Source organism: Halichoerus grypus, chromosome 11 (assembly GCF_964656455.1).
Source record: "Halichoerus grypus chromosome 11, mHalGry1.hap1.1, whole genome shotgun sequence".
NCBI classification, from domain to species: domain Eukaryota; kingdom Metazoa; phylum Chordata; class Mammalia; order Carnivora; family Phocidae; genus Halichoerus; species Halichoerus grypus.
The window spans coordinates 88,145,348-88,165,005 of NC_135722.1; the positions used below are offsets into that span (position 1 = coordinate 88,145,348).

The following is a 19,658-nucleotide window of genomic DNA, read 5'->3' on the forward strand; positions in this document are numbered from 1 at the left end:
CAAGAGCACACCTTTCCCTCATACTTCTCAACGCCAAACAACACGGTCTTTATCTCTCTAGATCACCTATCTGAATCTTTCTTGTTCTTCTTTGGTAGTATTATATGTTCCTTTTCACCTTAAGGTGTGTGATCATCTTTTTTTGCTCTCTAGGTCCTTCACCACATGTTCTAGGCTAAATCTTACCCAGCCTTTTAGTTACCTTAATTTGCTTCCTCCAGGAAGTATTACCTGCCGCCATGCCCCTCCCCCTACACATTGGTACTTAACCCTGTCACATCTCCTCCCTGTAATTTCCTGTTTACTTGTCTGAATGTTCCTAAGGGTGAAGTTCATTTCTTGTTCATATTTGTTCTTAGCATCTAACATGATGCTTGGCATAGACTGGGTGCATGATATAAATTTGCTCCATAAATGCACATTGCCATAACTTGCCTAGTACCTATCCTAGGACAGCTGTCACCCTTCTTGAGCAATCTAAATGAGGGCCACATAAGCTTTATGTAGGACAGGTAGAAGAAAAGAGAGTCTGAAACCCAATAGACATGGGTTTGAATTCTATCTTTATTATTTTATTAGCTGTGTGGCCTTTGGAAATTTACTTGTCCTCTTTTTAAAAAAGATTTTATTTATTTATTTATTTATTTATTTATTTATTTATTTATTTATTTACTTATTTGAGAGAGAGAGGGAGAGGGGCGAATCAGAGGGAGAGGGACAAGCAGACTCCGTGCTGAGTGCAGAGCCTGACTTGGGACTTGATTCCAGGACCCTGGGATCATGACCTAAGCCTAATCAAGTGTTAGATGCTTAACTAACTGAGCCACCAGGCACCACTACTTGTCCTCTTAAAGCCTCAGTTTGTTCTGCAAAATGGGGGTAGAAATACTAATCTTGCATGAGTGTGGTAAGGATTAAATGTGACCATTTCTGCACAATGCTTAGCACACCAACTGGCATAGAGCAGGTGCACGATGTACGTTAGTTCCTTTCAAAAATCACCTGTGGCATGAATGAGTGAGGACGGATGGTTTCTTAAAACTGTGACAGGGACTGAAAATGTTGCTTGCATCTCATGAGTTCACCTCCAGTTGCAGCCAGGAAAGGACAGTGTCAACAAAGAGACTCAAACTTATTTTGGGTGGCGCTTTTTTAAAGCAATGAGGCGGGGGTTGTGCAGCCCAGATTTCTGACCTGTTAATAACCTGTTTCTTTCTCCTCAACTAAGAGTTTCAAAATGAATTGGAACTAGCTATGTGGTTCTTTTGAGTAAAAATGTCATTTTCATACTCTATGAAATAGGTATTAAGTCAGTTTGTGAAACGTCTAATAAACAGGCAGGTGTCTAGATAACAAGTCATGGTGCTTCCAGGAGTATCTGCTAGCAAAGATGTTTGTGGTTCATGGTAGGCTTGGTGTACTACCTCCTTCTCATTCTTAAAAGTAGGGTCCTCTGGCTCCACTGAGGACAGCTAAAGAGAAAATATGTCTTAAAAATAGATTTCCATTTATAAAATAATATATGAACTATCCCTGACAACAAAAAGCCTGGTTTGGGGCAGGAGTGAGTCCTAAAAAAAAAAAAAAAAAAAAAAAAAAAAGAAGCCAGCCACATAAATTCAGTCTGATGCTGAACATGGTTCTTAATCAGAGGCTGGGAGTTGACTCTTCACACTGCTACATTGTTGTCATTGCCTGTGTCTGGAACCTCATTGCTTTATCCCTAACCCACAAAGTACTCCTTCTGCCTTCCATCTCTCCCCTGCACAGGACATCCAGATAATTTTCCTTCAACACTTCTTTGCACACTACACTTTACCATCAGTGGCCTTTCCTTAGCAGAGAAAGCTTAAGCTTGTAAACCCAAAAAAAGTTCTCCATCCCATCTTGCATCAAAAAGAATAAAATATTTAGGAATAGATTTAACCAAGGAGGTGAAACACCTATACTCTGAAAACTGTAAGAAGAAGATGGAAGAAACTGAAGATGACAAAAACAAATGGAAAGTCATACAATGCTCATGGATTGGAAGAATTAATATTGTTAAAATATCCATATTACCTAAAGCAATCTACAGATTCAATGTAATCCCTATCAAAATACCAATAACATTTTTCATATAACTAGAACAAATAATCCTGACATTTGTATGAAACAAACAAAAAAAAACATTGAATAGCCAAAGTAATCCTGAGAAAGAACAAAGCTGGAGGCATCATAGTCCCAGATTTCAAGATATACTACAAAGCTATAGTAATCAAAACAACAGTACTGGCAGAAAAACAGACATATAGATCAATGGAACAAGATAGAGAGCCCAGAAATAAATCCACACTTGTATGGTCAATTAACCTATAATGAAGGAGGCAAGAATATCCAATGGGGGAAAAGACATTCTCTTCAACAAATGGTGTTGGGAAAACTGGACAGCTACATGCAAAAGAATGAAACTGGCCCACTTTCTTACACCATGCACAAAAATAAACTCAAAATGGATTAAAGACCTAAATGTGAGACATAAAACCATAAAACTCCTAAAAGAAAACATAGGCAGTAATTTCTTTGACATCATCTTTAGTAATATTTTTCTAGATATGTCTCCTCAGGCAAGGGAAACAAAAGTAAAAATAAACTGTTGGGTCTACACTAAAATAAAAAGCTTTTGCACAGTGGAGGAAACCATCAATAAAACAAAAAGACAACCCACCGAATGGGAAAAGATATTTGCAAATGGTACATTCGATAAAGGTTTAATATCCAAAATATATAAAGAATTTATACAACTCAACACCAAAAAAGCAAATAATCCAAAATCTTCTGGGCAGAAGACATGAACAGACATTTTTCCAAAGAAGACTACAGATAGCTAACAGACACATGAAAAGATGCTCAATGTCACTAATCATCAGGGAAATGCAAATCAAAATCACAATGAGATATCACCTTACACCTGTCAGAAGGGCTAAAATCAACAAAACAAGATACAACAAGTGTTGGTGAGGATGAAGAAAAAGGAACTCTTGTGTACTGTCGATGAGAATGCAAACTATGCAGGCACTATAGAAAATAGTATAGAGGTTCCTCAAAATAAAAATAGAATTACCATATGATTCAATAATTCCACAACTAGGTATTTACTTAAAGAAAACAAAAACACTAACTGCAAAGATACATGCACCCCTATGTTTATTGCAGCATTATTTACAATAGTCAAGATATGGAAGCAACCTAAGTGTCCATGGGTAGATGAATGGACAAAGAAGATGGGATACACATACACACACACACACACACACACACACACACACACACACACACTGGAGTATTGCTTAGCCATAAAAAAGAATGAAATCTTGCCTTTTGTGACAACACAGATAGACCTAGAGGGTATTAAGCTAAGTGAAATAAGTCAGTTGAAGACAAATACTGTATGATTTCACTTACATTTGGAATTTAAAAAGAAAAAAAACCCAAATGAACAAACAAAAACAGACCCATAAATACAGAAAACAAACTGGTGTTTGCAAGAAGAGAGAGGGCTTGGGGAATGGATGAATTAGGTGAAGGGAATTAAGGGTACAAAATTCCAGTTATAAAATTCCAGCATAGGGAATATAATCAATAATATTGTAATATCATTGTATGGTGACAAACGGTGGCTATACTTATCATGGGGAGCATAGTGTAATATATAGATTTGTCAAATCACTATGGTCTACACCTGAAACTAACATAACATTGTATGTAAACTATACTTGAGTAACAAATATAAAAAAATAAGTAAATGATATAAAATGCAAAAACAAAAATTTCCCCTCAGGTTTTTAATACCCTTGCAGGGTCTATAACAAACTACCTACTACCTATCTACGATTCTACTTGTACTATCTACCGCCATCTTCTAAGGCATATACTGTCCCAAAAGAACAGGGGTAGGCAACTTAGAATTCTCCTCTATATAATTTAGAATAAAAATTTCCTCACTCGAGATCCAATTCCTACAACTCTGATCCTTGACATTGGATTTTGAGGAAGACTCTAGAGAAATATCAAAAGTTGGGGATAGATATTGAGAGCACACAGGTAGCCTAGGAAATGTGTTTCAAATTGATTCAGTTGCGAAGTGTTGTTGAAGACCTACTTATCCTTGGGAATTCAAAAGTTGTTGCCTCGGGAGCTTACAATATGAAAATACAATGTCCCCAAAATAGTTTTAGCCAGAATTCAGGAAACGTTTTCTGTCTGAAGCTCAGTAGAGTATTCTTGCCAATGATTTCCCTAAATCTTTTGGTCCCAAACACAAATAGTTAGCAGAACACCATTGCTCCATTTACATTCTAGTGGTTCTCACCGGGGTCCAGTAGCAGGAGCCAAGTATATTAGCTTTTGCTACTCAACAACTCAAGGAGACTCCAGTCAGTTCCAAGGGCATTATTATGTTCTCGGCACCTTTAGCCCAGTTAGAAGTTGAACAGCCCCAAAGTAAACTTCATCCAGCCCTATTTTGAATGATTTTATGAATATTATGGAAAATGTCATCCTATTTTTTTTATTGTTATGTTAATCCCCATACATTACATCATTAGTTTTTGATGTAGTGTTCCATGATTCATTGTTTGTGCATAACACCCAGTGCTCCATGCAGAACATGCCCTCTTTAATACCCATCACCAGGCTAACCCATCCCCCCACCCCCCTCCCCTCTAGAACCCTCAGTTTGTTTTTCAGAGTCCATCGTCTCTCATGGTTCGTCTCCCCCTCCGATTTCCTCCCCTTCATTCTTCCCCTCCTGTTATCTTTTTTTTTTTCTTAACATATACTGCATTATTTGTTTCAGAGGTACAGATCTGTGATTCAACAGTCTTGCACAATTCACAGCGCTCACCATAGCACATACCCTCCCCAATGGTCTATCACCCAGCCACCCCATCCCTCCCACTGCCCCCCAACTCCAGCAACCCTCAGTTTGTTTCCTGAGATTAAGAATTCCTCATATCAGTGAGGTCATCCTATTTTATGTGCACAAATGTCCTTCTATATTTTGGCTTCGATTATCATTTTTCTTTGTGCCAATATACTCTCTTCTGTTATTTTTACTGAGCTTAAGTTAATGGACAATCGCAAAATGGGGAAGAGAGAGTAGATAGGGAATGTTGAATATAACAGAACAGCGCTGAGTTCTTGTCCTGCTGCTCATGGGGAGAGAGGGCATAGGAGGTTCTCCAATGAGAGGCTCTTACTGGGGGTTAGCAAGCTACCCTTCAGAGATGAGAATACCATCTGAGTAGCTATATTTATTAATTAGCCCCTTAACATCAGTAGATTTAACCACATCAAATTATAGCAGAGTTTGATTGTCTTAATTAAGGTTTTTTTATGGAGGTAGAGGGACCATAAGAGAAGATAAAAGGAAAAAAAAGAAGTAAAGGATGGGCCAGTGTAGATTAGACGCCTCAGGAAATCTTCCTGTGAATCTGCTGCTTCTTTTGTTTCTTACTTTTTAAAAAAAAGATTTTATTTATTGATTTGAGAGAGAGACAGACAGAGATAGTGAGAGAGAGCACGAGCAGGGAGGAGAGAGAGAAGCAGGCTCCCCGCTGAGCTGGGAGTCTGATGCGGGGCTTGATCCCAGAACCCTGGGATCATGACCTGAGCTGAAGGCAGACGCTTAATGACTGAGCCACCCAGTCGCCCCTTGTGTCTTACTTTTTAACCCTCTTGCTCAATCCCAGGAATGTTAAGGGTCTGTTATATTAAAATAATATCTACCTTCTATTAGGCATCACATAGACAATTTACACATGCATTTCATATTTTATTTCGCTTTAAATATAATTTTCTTACACATATTTTACTTATTCCTTCCTACCTTATGAGGTAGGTATTATTCTCACCTTATAATTGAGTAAGCAGGTTTAGATAAAGGAACAGGCCCAGGTCTTCCATTAGTAAGTGGTAGAGCCAGGATTTGAATCCATGTATATACCTAGCTTCAAAGAATAGGGTCTCAAACACTGCAAAATATGCCTCCCACATCTGCTTGAGGAAACACATCTGCCTTCCTTAAAGAGTACTGGGTAGATGGTATATTTTATGATTTTCATAAAATGGATGAAAGAGTGGCACAAGTTCCCAAATGTTGTGAGAAACTGAAAATTTCTGTCTAGCTATCAATATCATTAAAACCCATGCACAATGGATTAACTGAAAAACGAGTGATTATTATTACATTAGCCCATTTTTTGGTTTTCCTTTGGCATTTGTCACCTACTGGTTCTATGAGAGTAGAATGTTTTGTAAGAATATCCGTTTATGGTGTTTTTACAGAGTAAGAACACAAAAAATTTCAAAAGCCAGGATTGTATAAAGATGGCTGAGATTCTGCCTTGCTGCTAATCATGGGTCCTTATTTGAAAATTAGAAAAGGTAGTTGTCAAATGCTTGAAGAAATGGATGAAAATCTAAGTAAGAGACTCTTCTCCTTCCCTGTCTTTTTTTGGGGGGAGGGGTATGTGATCAGTAGTTGGTTCTACTCTGTTATCATCTATGGATGATTCCTACTCACATGTGGTTGTATGATAGGAAGTTATTATTGCATTCGGGCTAGAGTATAGAGATTTTCCTGTTAATATATTTCCTTATTTTTTTCCCTTGTTATAGAGGCAGGGACCTATCAACTCCTACGAAGATCCTCGAATGGCCTGTGGTTTCCAGTCCAATTATCACCCGCAAAGAGCCTACTACCCCTTCTGGGATGAGGCAGCCACTCAGGAAGTTCCTACTGGTCTGGAACACTGTGGCTCAGGTAGGAACATGAACAAAGGCTCGGACTACAGATAGAGTTGGAGGACAGTGGAAGGGTGATGTGGGCTGCATTCTCTGCAGCAACAACATCTGTCACAGCTTATGTGGGGACAAGATGCTATTGTTCTCTAATGGAAAGTCCCACTTACTTTATTCTCCTGCGACAGGAAGATGAAACTCTAGGAATGAGCCCAAGAGAAGTTGCTTCAGGTCTTCATTCTGTAAATAGTTCTGTGCACCATGCATTTCCTGAGACTCACCCGTTTCGGCCTGGTTGTTGACAAAGGGCCTAGAAGTTCTGCAGTTGGAGAGTATGAGCTGGATAAACAGTTAGCCTTCTTACAAAACGGAATTTCTTTATTCATCTTTTTCTCCCCATTGTCCTCAGCGTCTTGGCCGGTACACACCTGCATCTGGCTCCTTTTTCCTCCACCCCCTCTCTCTCCCCAGCTCTCCCTCACAGACCTCCTTCCTCTCCTCCCAGCATTCCCTTCTGTCCCTGACTTGCTGGTCACCGTGCTGCCCCCTGGTGAACAGGAATCGCATTCCTCTAGAGAGCTCTCCCATGGGTCCCCTCTCCCAAAGACCTGATAGGTTGAGAGTCCTTATCCCCATTCTGTTTTGCAAAGGTCACTATGTATCTCACAAATTCCATGAGTCCATGTTGACCTGCTAGTGTTTTTGTTACTTTACTTTTAATGCAAATGTAAAACTTGATTTGGGATTCTGAAGTGATGGATTTGGGTATTAAGTTCAATTTATCATAAGGCCAGATTATATATCCAAATACAAAAAAAAAAAAAAAAAAAACCAGTTCAAATCTGTATTTTCTCCCAGGATGAAGTCTTAGCCTAAGAAATCTCATAACTCTCACATGTTGAAAATATGTAATTCTAAGGCACGACATAGGGAGAAAGCCACTGGGAGCTCACTTAAATACAACTTTTTTGTTCAGTGTTTCTTTACTGCACATAACGATATGGTAGACTACTTTTATAATAGCAGAGACAGAAAATAAATGTTTGTTTTGTTGCCCATGCTTTAGCTTTGACCAGAAATATAGAGGCATAAAGGGGTTGGCGGGAAGGCATGGGAGTCGCTTTCCAGTGATCTGGTTCTTCTCTAGGGCAGAATGAAATCAATCCCTGTATTGACTTGACTCAATAGCCTTGATATTTGCGATATTCTTTGGCATCGCGCTTGGATTTCAGACTTGGCATATTATGCTGTCACTTTCTGCTTGGTTCTTCCAAGCATAAATACAAATGTCTCAGCTATCTATCCATTTGAAAAAGAGACAGGGAGGACTTCGCACCTGTTCGCAGGTTAGACTTAAGGACTTAAGATTTTAAGAGATGAGAAAAGTCATCCTTTACAAACTGTTCTAAATAAATAGATCTTTTTTAAAAAAGATTTTATTTATTTATTTGACAGAGCGAGAGAGTATGATCGAAGGTGGGGAGGGGCAGAAGCAGGCTCCCCACTGAGCAAGAAGCCTGATGCAGGACTCAACCCCAGGACCCTGGGATCATGACCTGAGCTGAAGGCAGACACCCAACCGATTGAACCACCCAGGAGCCCCTAAATAAATAGATCTTATTTGTATAAGCAAAAGGTCAGGATGGTTGTACCTACATTTATATAGTTCTTGAATCCTATCAGTGCCACTAGGCTTAAGTCTTGTATCTTCCAGTGCAACCCAGGTTAAAGTTACCTTGCCTTAACACTTTCTGCTCTGGATGGTGCTTCTGTTTGTTGTAAGTTACATCTTGTTAAGAGCTGAGGTTATTCCATGCTGGTCCATAGCCTCAAGATCAGAATGTCCCTTCTTCATAGCTAAAAGACATGGTCCTTCTTTTTTTTTTTTTTCCAGCTGAGAAGTACATACATTCCCAAGTGAAGATGATTTTTCATTCTCCTCCTTGTCAAGGTTCTCAAAGGCAAAAGAATTTTTATTTCAGGGCCAAGGACACCGTGTCTGTGATGCACATGAAGAACCTCTGGGGATGAAGCTGCTTTAAAATGTGAGGATTCATAGTAGGATAATATAGTCTTCTTCCCACAGTCGACTTCATTGTTGCAAGAAGGAAACCAGGGTCACACAGACTAGTGGCTTCTGAGTAGGATGGGAAGATGGGTGCGTATAATAACCAGTCCTAAAATGACCTGGTTGTCGTCAACCACAGCTCAGAAATACTAGAAAGCCTCCATGGGGAGCGGTGCCTTGGTGGCAAATGTGAGGTCTCTAGTTCCCTCTGCCCTAGGCTCCCTCTGATGGAAATATCTGGCAAGAACCCTGAGCTTTTCCAGCCCCTCCTTTGCCTTTTGAGCTGTCCAGACGAAATAGTTGCAGTGATTATTTCTGGGCTGTGGTCCAGCTCTGCTCAGTGATGGGTGTCCTTTGGAAGGAGATTTGGGGTTATAGAGAAGGGAGATGAAGACATGGACCAACCAATGATGTCTCCAGCTGCAGCACATTTCCTTGGAGATGTGTTGAGTAAGAAGAAAGAGAGAAAAAAATACGCTACATTTTTTTCATCTTCTTTTATCCTATTTATAACTTCAGTTTCCTTCCCGTCCTCTGTCTCATGGCCACTCCCCACCCCCGCTCTCATCTCACGTTTTGTGCTCTCAGAAGGAATGAATGAACTTCTTTTCCAAGGACTCCACATCTGTCAGTGACTGGAATACCCGGCAGGAGGGGCCATCGAGGAACATCAGGCCCCTTCCTAATAATGTGCCTCCTATTCATGAAGGGGCAGAGGCTGAGGAAGAGGAGGGGGCGGTGAGGGAGCGGGTGGGGAGACAGGGAATAGAGCTGAGAAGAAACATGACTGGGGGAGAGCCTACCAGGTGAGCAGGAGAGAATGCTCAGTAACCAAGACAGTCAAGAATGGGTTGGACAGAACAGATGGTAAGAAGGGTGCCCAGGAAGACAGAGAAGCGTGGGAATGGACAGAAAATTCAGGTTTGGGTGGACAGGTGGAGCAGGGTGGGAAGAGAAAATGAAAGCTGAATGGGAAGGCAAGAGAAGGGGAGCCCGGAAAAAGACAAGGCAAAAAGGGGAGGGGAAGATGATATGAAAGAGAAAAAACCAGATGAATCTGAGGACATTAACTATACGGCTAAAAAGGGAAGCCACATTTGCATGCAATTGCCCGCGCAGCTGTACATTTCTTCATGACAATCTCGTAGTCATCATTTTCTTTTATTTCTTCTCCTCCTCCCCGTCCGCCTCCTCCCCCTCATCCCTCTGAGCCTGGAGCCATTAGCAAGAGCCAATGGGGACGGGGAGCTGGTGTTCTGCATGAATGAATGGCCCTTTCTGTGTCGGCTCCTCGTCATCCCTCTGTCAGGGAGCCTTGTGAATCAATGGAGCCCCTTACACAAGACAGGGCTGAAATGTCTGTTACTGTTTATAGTCTGACTGGAGTGGAGCCCACTGACCCTGCCTCCTCTCTGTTCCTGTGTCCACTCTTCTGTCCCCAACATCAGCCCTTTCTCTCAATCATCATAGCAAGAATCCCTTTTTAGGTCAGTCTCTTACTCCTTGTCTCTAAGAAATCATTAACATTTCACTGCCATTAACTATTATGACGAGTTCCTAACCACAGTCCTGTTGAGAAGGGACACAGTAGATGGCAAACCATTTTTGGATCGAGCCAGTGAGCTGGAGTCATGCAATGCCTGTTTTCCACTGGGAACTAGAAAACCGACATCAGAGACCGAACTGAGCACCCAGGCCACAAGACCACAGTCCATCCCACCAGTTGACAGCTGCCCATATTTAATTCTAATATTATGAATGACAACAGTGTGTACCAGAAAATATGAGGCTTGCTGAGCACCCTTCCAGAGTGATATACTCTCAAGTTATTTTTCTTTTCCTGGGTGGATTTGTCTTGAATCAGCCAAACTTACGGATATGATGCTGTAACTAAGGTTCCCTTTTGTGAAATAGTTGCTTAGGGCTGGCAAGCAGTCTGTAGCCGCATGAGACAATATCCCCAACTTACCCCTACGGGAATGAACCTGTGGTCTCCGTACCGTGGTCCTCAGAGGCAAGACAATACTATATTTCTTCTTGTATAACACAGTTTGGTAGGTTTTTGGTCACTGAACATATAGTAAAAACCTCATCTACCCACGTTTACAGCCTACTTTCCACTTCTCCTTCTTCATGAGAGAGGAAGTATGTACAGAATATTGGTAAAGAATCCAGATTCTGGAACCAGATTGCTTCGGTTTGCACATCAACTCTTCCTAACCGGGTGACCTTAGGCAACTTACTGTATCTCCGTACTCTCGTTTCCTCCCCTCTACCAGTGGTTCTCAAAGTGTGTCAGAATCACCTGGAGGGCTTGTTAAAACACAGGGTGTTGGGTTCTATCCCCAGGGTTTCTGACTCAGTGAGTCTAGGGTAAGACTCAAGAATTTGCATTTTTCACAAGGTCTTAGGTGTTACTGCTGCTGCTGGTCCAGAGACCACACTTTGAAAACCACTAAGTTAATATATGTGAAGCTTGAAGCAGCGCTGTCACTTAGCAAGCACCATATGAATGTTCGCCATCATCATTCATCGCCTCGAAGCGTCCAGAAATGTCTGTGTATCATTGAGTCATAAAGTGACCCGCTGATTGGTTGAACACTTTTGGTGGTCAGTGCCGCATACTGGAAACAGAGCAGATGTCTGGAGAAGGGGAAGACTCATTCCTTGTCTCTAAGCGCCTTTGTTCAAGCGTGTTACGGGGCCGGGGGTGGGGGTGGGTACACTTACATGGTAGAAGAAATGACTCCCACGTGAAATGTTACACTTACTCATAAGATAATGTTTGGCAGTGTGAGTGTGTGACTTTGGATCTCCCTATTTAATATTTCTAAAATAAATTTACTAGTAAAATGGTAGAACGAAAGAAAGTCTTTCTCAAATAAACTTTGGAAGTTCAAGTGGGAGATGCACTGGGAGCCCGAGTTTCTGGTCTCTCCTGGGGCTTTTTCAGACTGCCAGGCAGCTGGGAGAGATCAAACCTGGCCCAGTTGACAACCAGGTGGGAAGTTTCAGCGGGAGAAGCAGATGCCTCCAGTTTGGCTTTTAAGCATTGAGAACGTCGAGAGAATGGCAGGCCGACTTGTTGAATGGAGAGTCACCTTGCTCCGAAGTGTTTATTCGCATAGCAGGTTTGGCCTTTCCACTGACCATCTCAGATGGCCCCGTGGTTTTAAAGAACAGCATTTTCAACTCTTTCTGCTGCACATATCTGTTCTTTCCTCCTTCACGCTGTGTGTTCCTTCTCTGGAGGACCTGTTTCAGTCTCTTTGTTCTTCAAAAACAGTTCTGATCCTGTGTGTGTGTATGTGTTTCTGGGATGCTGTAATGTGGGTCATTCCTCACGGGGAAAACTGTGACCTTCTCAGATGCTGACTTGATAGTTGTGGCCTTGGGGAAGGAGGAAGCTATGACCCTGTCTCATGACCTTTCACTGAGGGCTATGGTTGGGCCTAGCTGCCCTGACAAGTCACAACCAGGGGACAGGGCTGAGGGAAGCTGGATACAAGAATCCCCTCCCCCCACCCACATCGCACCTCTGAGAGGACCAGAGGTTGCCAGGAGGCAAGAGCCCTGTAGTGCATTAGGAAGAGAATCTATATGCAAAAAAGCTACCCTACTCCCTTGCTATATTATTTTATTCTTCTTCTGAGGAGATTTCTATGACTGCCTGACTCTGTTCTCCATAAGTGAAGGATCTTACTCCCGCTATGGACTGGATTTGCTCCCATTTACCAATGTTACATCGCCTTCTTCTTTCTACTCCCATCTCCTGACCCCTTGGCAGCTTTTGAGTCTGTGCTGGGTCATATGCACATTACAAGAACTTAGTGGTATAAATGTTTATGAGTCCAAGCCAAGGTTTGAGCAGTGGTGTGATGGAAAAGAGCAAGAACATGCCTGGAATCTTGTTCCCTCACCTTTAACAGGTGGGATACTTGTGCTGATTGCAAAGAGGTCTTGTGCCCATTAAATGGGGTATATACTTAAAAGGTCATGGCCTATAGCAGGTGATCAATAAATGCTACCTTCCTTCTTTTTCCTTTCAGCACGATTTGAGTGTGAATTTAAGTGAGCCAAAGAAAGTAGATGTCCCACCCTTATCCAGTGAATCTTGCCCACTCATCTTGCCCACGGCTTATTTTCTGACACCTGCCAACCTTATCCTTCACGTGTCTCCTTTTACCAGTGAAGGGAGCCTGGTGAGGACCAAGAAGAGACGCTCTGCCCCATTAGGGACCAGAGTCTTGTGTCTCTCTAGACTTGTGCCTAGCAGCCCAGGGCAGTAAGGATTGCAAAGGTCTTTGCAGATGTGAATCATCTCTGTAGGTGCTTGGGAAGGAAGGTCCCCTCGGGGAAGAAACCTTCAGTGGAGTTCCAGTTAGAATGCAAACCTTCTGTTGGCTGTCCTCCGACGCGTCGCTTCTCAAAAATCCTAGGATGTAACGGCCTTGCACTGAAAATCCCAGGGGGTTGGGGAGAAAAAAGTTCTCTGAACTTTTTCAAACCACAAATATTTGGTCCGAGTTGGGAAAAGGTCCCTGGGGCAGCGAGTTCTTATTTGATTCAAGCAGTTTGACCCCTCTTCTGGAACTCCTCTAGCGGGGGCTGGGGACGGTGGATGCCGCGCCTGGCGTCGGCCCCCGCTTGGCGCGGCCGGCCCTGCTCCACTCTGTGAATGGAAAGCTCCGGCTGGGTGAATGGGGTGGGAGCTGGAGTCCGGCCGGGAGGAGAGGGCTGCTGCGTGGGACCGCGCAGGGGTGGGGGCTGGATGCGCAGAGACAGCCTGTTTTTCTCAGTGTCTGGCCGCAGAGAGACTCCGACTCTCTCTCTCCAGATGTTCGCTGTGTTTATAGCTGCTGAAGCCGGAGACCCAGCTCCCTCATTAATAAGTTTCTTTCTTGCACTTCGGCCAGGGGTCTGAGCCCGGAGCCCGCAGCTGGAGGAGGCTCGGTGGGGGAGGGCCGCCCGCAGGGGGAGGCGTCTCGCTCCCTCCCCCAGCCTCTGCGTCCCTAACCCCTACCCCGCCTCCCTCCTCTGCAATCCTCCCAAAATACACGAGCACACAAAAAGAAAAACACCAGCAGATTTTTTATTTCAGAGAGTAAACACTTGGGCCATGGGGGTCTGGAGGTTATGGGAAAAGAGGAAACCATCAGGCTAATCAGGCAGGCACACACTTCCCCTGCTGAAATAAAACAGAAATCATTGCTCCTCAGGGCTGGCGGGTTAACCCTGGCGCTGCCAGAGACGCTGGCGCGGCCGAGCGACCCGGGAGGTAGGTGGGGCGTCCGAGGACGAGGACCAGAGTTTTTAAATCCAGATCCAGGCAGGGAGGAGAGGAGAGAGGAGTGGACTCCCTGGGCCTGAATGCCTTCCATTCAGTCTGTGGTAGCACATCTGCCCCAAGCCGGGCTTTGGAAAGAGATGCTTGGAACACAAGAGATTCTGCACTGAGATGGAAGTTTTGCAAGAGGTCGGAGGGAGTTCTAGGTAGGTCAGGGAGATGGAGAGATAGGGAAGGGAGCCCAACGCTCGACCCAGAGCACACGTGTGGATTGTCACTGTTTGGAAAGGAGCGCGAGGGTTTAGTGGGAAGGATTCAGGTCAAGGTTATAGCCCTGCCACCTACCAGCTCTGCAACCACGGGCCAAATCCCTGAGTCCTTCTGAGCCCCAGTTTTCTCATTTGTAATATAATAGTGCCTACCTCACAGAATTATGGTGGGGAACAAAACACCGCATTGAATGTGGAAATGGCAAACACCAAAGCACGGCTCTCAATTTATGATTTCATAGATTGCTGTAAATTGATCAGGTTCCTCTCTCCCTCCCTGCCTCCTTCCTTTCTCTTTCCCTCCCTCCTTCCTTTCTTGAGCCTGCCTGCCTGCCTGCCTGCCTTCAATCCTTCCTTCCTTCCCTTCCCTTCCCTTCCCCTCCCTTCCCTTCCCTTCCCTTCCCTTCCCTTCCCTTCCCTTCCCTTCCCTTCCCTTCCCTTCCCTATTAAATACCTTGCTTCAGCGTCCACCTTCACTCACTGGCCCTGTTGCTGCCTGTCTGGAGAGCATAAATATGGCATGGGCCAGAGGTCATAGGTCAAACATGAGACCTAATTGCACTGTGAGAGAAATTACCTTTCCACTGATGTATAGGGCAACCTTTGGCTGCCAGGGTGAGTGGTCCAGCAGCTCTCAGTTCAGACCCTGCCCCCATGTGACCGACTAGTCACGGGACCATCCCCTCTTCCAGATCACTATTTTTCAAAAATAGGGGCATGCCTTCCCCACGCCATTTCTGAACACCCCAGTTCCATTCACTTACCACCTCCGAAAAAAATGTTTGATTCTTTTGGACGTTCTTGCTGAAGAAAATAAGCCTTTGGAACCTCTGCTCATCCTTGCAGGGGACATTTACAAAACAAGACAACAGAGCTACGAACTCCTGAAGTTTTTTGTGTCTTTCCCGGTGTCTGCTCAGATTTGCTGCCTGGCTGCTTGGGAAACGGGGGTACCGGGCATGTAAATACCTACAGAAGCAGGGTTCTAGTCGCCTTTGCTGTTCTCTTGATTTCTTACCTGCTTCCTACATTTTTTTTTTTTTTTAAATCAACCCTGACAACTTTCTGCCAAGTCTCAGAACAGCAGATCCTCATAAGAGCAGGGGTGCTTGACCCGGCTGAGCGTCCGAAATGTGCGATCCTTCCGCAGTGGTGTGCAAGGAGTTTCCGAAGGGTCTGTAGCTTTCCTCGGATTCTCCGAGTGGTCTGGGACCCCCAAGAAAAAGTGAAGAACTACTGGCCAGGACAAAAGGAACTTTAGTATCCCCTGCAGCATTTAAAAGCATGGTGTACATAGAGAGTATGCAAAGCCTATTTTGTGGAACTGGATTGAATTCCGTGGTAGGAGCTTCCCCCTTATCAATCCCTCCTCACTGCTCTGGTCAGTCCCAAGAGAGTGTATTTAAATCTGGAAGCGGATTCTATCCCATTGTGCCAGAGACACTGGGCATTGAAGCCTTGACTGAAGACCAGCCATATTTCTCCTTTTTTTTTTTTTTTTCCTTTCAACATTCCCTTTTATTTCGTGCTCCACAGAATGAACTCTGCAAATGCCCGTGGAGGTTATGGACCTGTGGCCTCTCTACTGTGAGGTGGGCGGGGGAGAGGGGAGCACTTCAGGCTCCTCCAGAGCGACAGGGGAGAGTCACACTGTGATCTGTTTCTCACAGACGTGCCTCTAGTGATAGACTTTCCCAGCCACCCCCTGTGTGTGTGTGTGTGTGTGTGTGTGTGTGTGTGAGGGGGGAGAGTGAGTGGTAGAAACACTGCCTCTGAAGGGGGCAAGAGTCCAGAGCTCACATCCCCCCACCAATAATGTGTACAAAAACAACCATGGCGCCCACATACGCCTCCAGATGCTTCGTACCCCCACCCAACTGCCTCCAACTCTGGGCGCCCTGCAGGATCTCGACCCCCATTTCTGATCTTTGGCTTCTTGTGGAACCACTAACTGTTCTATCTGCTGTCACAGACTGGCTTAGTCAAGTGGAGACCATTTTCAGAAGTTTCAAATCTAGGGAGAGAGATGACCCCACCCTAGGTCAGCTCCTTTGAAGTGCCCAGTGACAGCTTAGCATTTCCTTCTTCTTTGGTCAGGACAGATGGACATTCTTCATTAACAGGGCTTAGGGCTTACATGACGTTGATAAGTTGAATGTCGGGTTTTATAAGGAAAGTGGCTGAAACGTCTGTGGTCCTGCTCCTGGAGAGTTAAGGGAAGCCTGGAAATAACAGAAAAGTGGTTGCTTCAACCATACCTGAGATATTCAGGCATTTCATCAGTACTTTGTGCTTTGAAAATCTGAGTTTAAAATTCCTGAACAACAACACTAACCTATCATGATGCAAAGTTTGCTTGACTCTTGGTAGGTTTTTTTTTTCCCCAACATAGTTCAGATCCCTCAGAATTTCCAGTTAGATATCTGTGCCTATCTCTACTTCTGTTGATTCTCTCCTGATTAATAAAAAAAATTAAGAATATAGAGTAAAAATAGTTCATATCCCATTCTTGTTCAATTTTAAATAATCTTATTATAGCAAGTCCGGAGAGAAGGCCTGCCTTCTTTCTAGAACAACTAGAGAGGAGGAGTAATTGTCATTCATTAAATACTTTCTACATACTAAGAATCACACATGTGTGGTGATTTTACTCTTAAAACATTCCTCTGAGGATGATATTATGACCCATTTTACAGATGAGATGAATGAGGCTCAGAGAGGTAACTTGACCTCCCAAAGAAGTCTAACTCTAATTCTGAGAGGGAGAGGGTCAGTAAAACTGGGATCCTACTGCGAAGCCCATGCTCTGACCTTGATGCAAACTTGGCCTGCCCCTAAAATGTTTTTTTAGGTCTTCATTGTTGCCTCATCCCTAGTGGCTAGTGTCCGTCCTAGAGCGTAAGAGAATATAAGCTTTCCTCATTGTCCCACAAACCAGAGACCCATGAAAATCTTAGAGCTGAATAGAGAAAATGAGCCTGTGTAGCCTATCTTTTTGGATCTTCTCTCTTCCTTTGGGTCTGACATCGGGCATGAAGGAGCTCGGTCATCTGCAGGGCCCATTGGGAGAGTGGGTTTTCCTTTGCTGGGCATTCCCTTAGGGTCTGTCCCCTAAGCATCACACCCCCTTTGCCCCCTTTCTCCTTCTCCACCGGCTAGCTGTGGGAGCAGACAGAGTCACTGAGCAAGACTAAACCCTAAGAAGTTTGTGAAAGGTTATACCCTTGAAGCTATCCACAGTGTACATAGCACGTGCTGAAGTTTACACAGACTTCTCAGACCTCTGAATAGAGGGACTAATTGTGGGGAAGCTGCTTTTCAGCACACAGGATGGGCTGTTCTCTGTGGGTTTTACTATCAAAAGGCTTTTAAAAGTGCAGTGTAGCCATTGTTGAATATTTCACAATGAATTAAATACCATTTTTCTCCCCGCAGCTGTTCCATGTGAGTGAGCGTAGAGTGCTTTTTTTTTTTTTTTTTTCCTCCTGGCAGAAGACGTCCGCTGTATAAACCTAAGCACTGGGGTAATGAGATTATTTGTGTGCGAATTCTTTAGGAAAAGCATTTCTTTATTTTAAACTCAATGATGTGATTCGGGCTTGCTGCTCTGGAGATGGGAGAGGGGGAGCCTTGGAAGAGAATGGAATTGAAATGTCTCTGAGCAGGATTGGGAACAGGCAGGGGTGAGGGGCTCCGGGATGAGGCTTCTTTTTTTTTTTTTTTTTTTTTTAAATTTTTTTTTTTTTAAGATTTTATTTATTTGCGAGAGAGAGAATGAGAGACAGAGAGCATGAGAGGGAGGAGGGTCAGAGGGAGAAGCAGACTCCCTGCTGAGCAGGGAGCCTGATGTGGGACTCGATCCCGGGACTCCAGGATCATGACCTGAGCCGAAGGCAGTGGCTTAACCAACTGAGCCACCCAGGCGCCCCGGGATGAGGCTTCTAAACCTCAGTGCATTTATCCGCAATTCCCCCGGGGGCGGCCTGCCTCTCCCAGCGTTACTGACTGGGCTGCAGAGGAGGGAAATTCCATATTCTTCCTTCCTTTCCTTTTCCTTCCTTCCTTCCTTCCTTCCTTCCTTCCTTCCTTCCTTCCTTCCTTCCTTCCTTCCTTTCTATCTCTTTCCTTCTTTTTTCTTTCTTTCTTTTTCTCTTTCTTTCTTTCTTTCTTTCTTTTTCTTTCTTTCTTTCTTTTTCTTTCTTTCTAAACAATTAATCACTTTTCCATCTGCCCTTTCAGCATTTCTTCCTGATCTCACAAGTTTTAATGGAATTGAAGGAACATTTGTTTTGCTCTCTACCTGTTTTTATATCAGAGAGCACTTAAAAACTTGAAATTACAGGGGCGCCTGGGTGGCTCAGTCGTTAAGCATCTGCCTTTGGCTCTGGTCATGGTCCCAGAGTCCTGGGATCAAGCCCCACATCAGGCTCCCCGCTCAGTGGGAAGCCTGCTTCTCCCTCTCCCACTCCCCCTGCTTGTGTCCCCTCTCTTGCGCTCTCTCTCTGTCAAATAAATGAATAAAATATTTAAAAAAACAAAAAAACTTGAAATTACAATGAAGTCTATAAGGAAAACAGCTTTCCTCTAACACTTAGGATGGTCTCTACAGTTAGGACAATATTCAACCTTACTGGTGCTGTGACATCCAGTGCTACACCAAATGTCCTTTCCTCTTCCCTTGCTTGACTTACTTTTCCTCTTCAAATTATTCATGGCCTTTCATAGAAATCAAGCTTCAGGTAAGCAGTGAGTTGGAACGAGGTATAAAATCAATTACGATGGAAAACTATGCAGATTTAACTCTTCATAATGTATCATCAGGGAGTTACCAGCTGGTCTTTAGATCCATTGAAGACTAAGGGGGAAAAAATGGGAAAAAATGGGAAAAGAGAGGTTTAGATTAGCTATGGTGAAATTTAACTCTGAAATCCATTATTAAAGGAGTTTGTGAATTGCCTATCCCCTCAAATATCTTTCAGGATATTTCAGAAGTAGCTTAAGTCATTTTTTATTATCCTTCTGCTCCTATCACATAGAGACAAAATTTTAAAAACCTTTTAAGGGAACTTCAAGGGAATGTTTTAGGAATCTATCAAGTGGGAACGAGCAGGTCAGATATGAAAAGAAAGCTATTGATTTCGAGAATAATCTTTTAGTTCTGCTTCAGTGAGTGAAGCAAAAAGGGGACTCAGCTAGGCATGAGAGCTCAAGCAATAAGATTTGGGGGCAAAGGACTGAGGGTTTGAAATGT

The 19,658-nt window shown here is 43.6% G+C and overlaps 1 protein-coding gene across 4 annotated transcripts in view; it reads left to right on the plus strand.

Annotated features, from left to right (window-relative positions):
• Positions 1–19,658, plus strand: part of ETS1 (ETS proto-oncogene 1, transcription factor) — a 128,814-nt gene that overhangs the window by 22,977 nt on the left and 86,179 nt on the right. For all 4 annotated transcript variants that reach the window (XM_078058778.1, XM_036106022.2, XM_036106023.2 and 1 more), the window contains one exon: positions 6,661–6,805. In XM_078058778.1, coding sequence (XP_077914904.1) covers positions 6,661–6,805 — 145 coding nt within the window. The remainder of the gene's footprint in view (positions 1–6,660; positions 6,806–19,658) is intronic.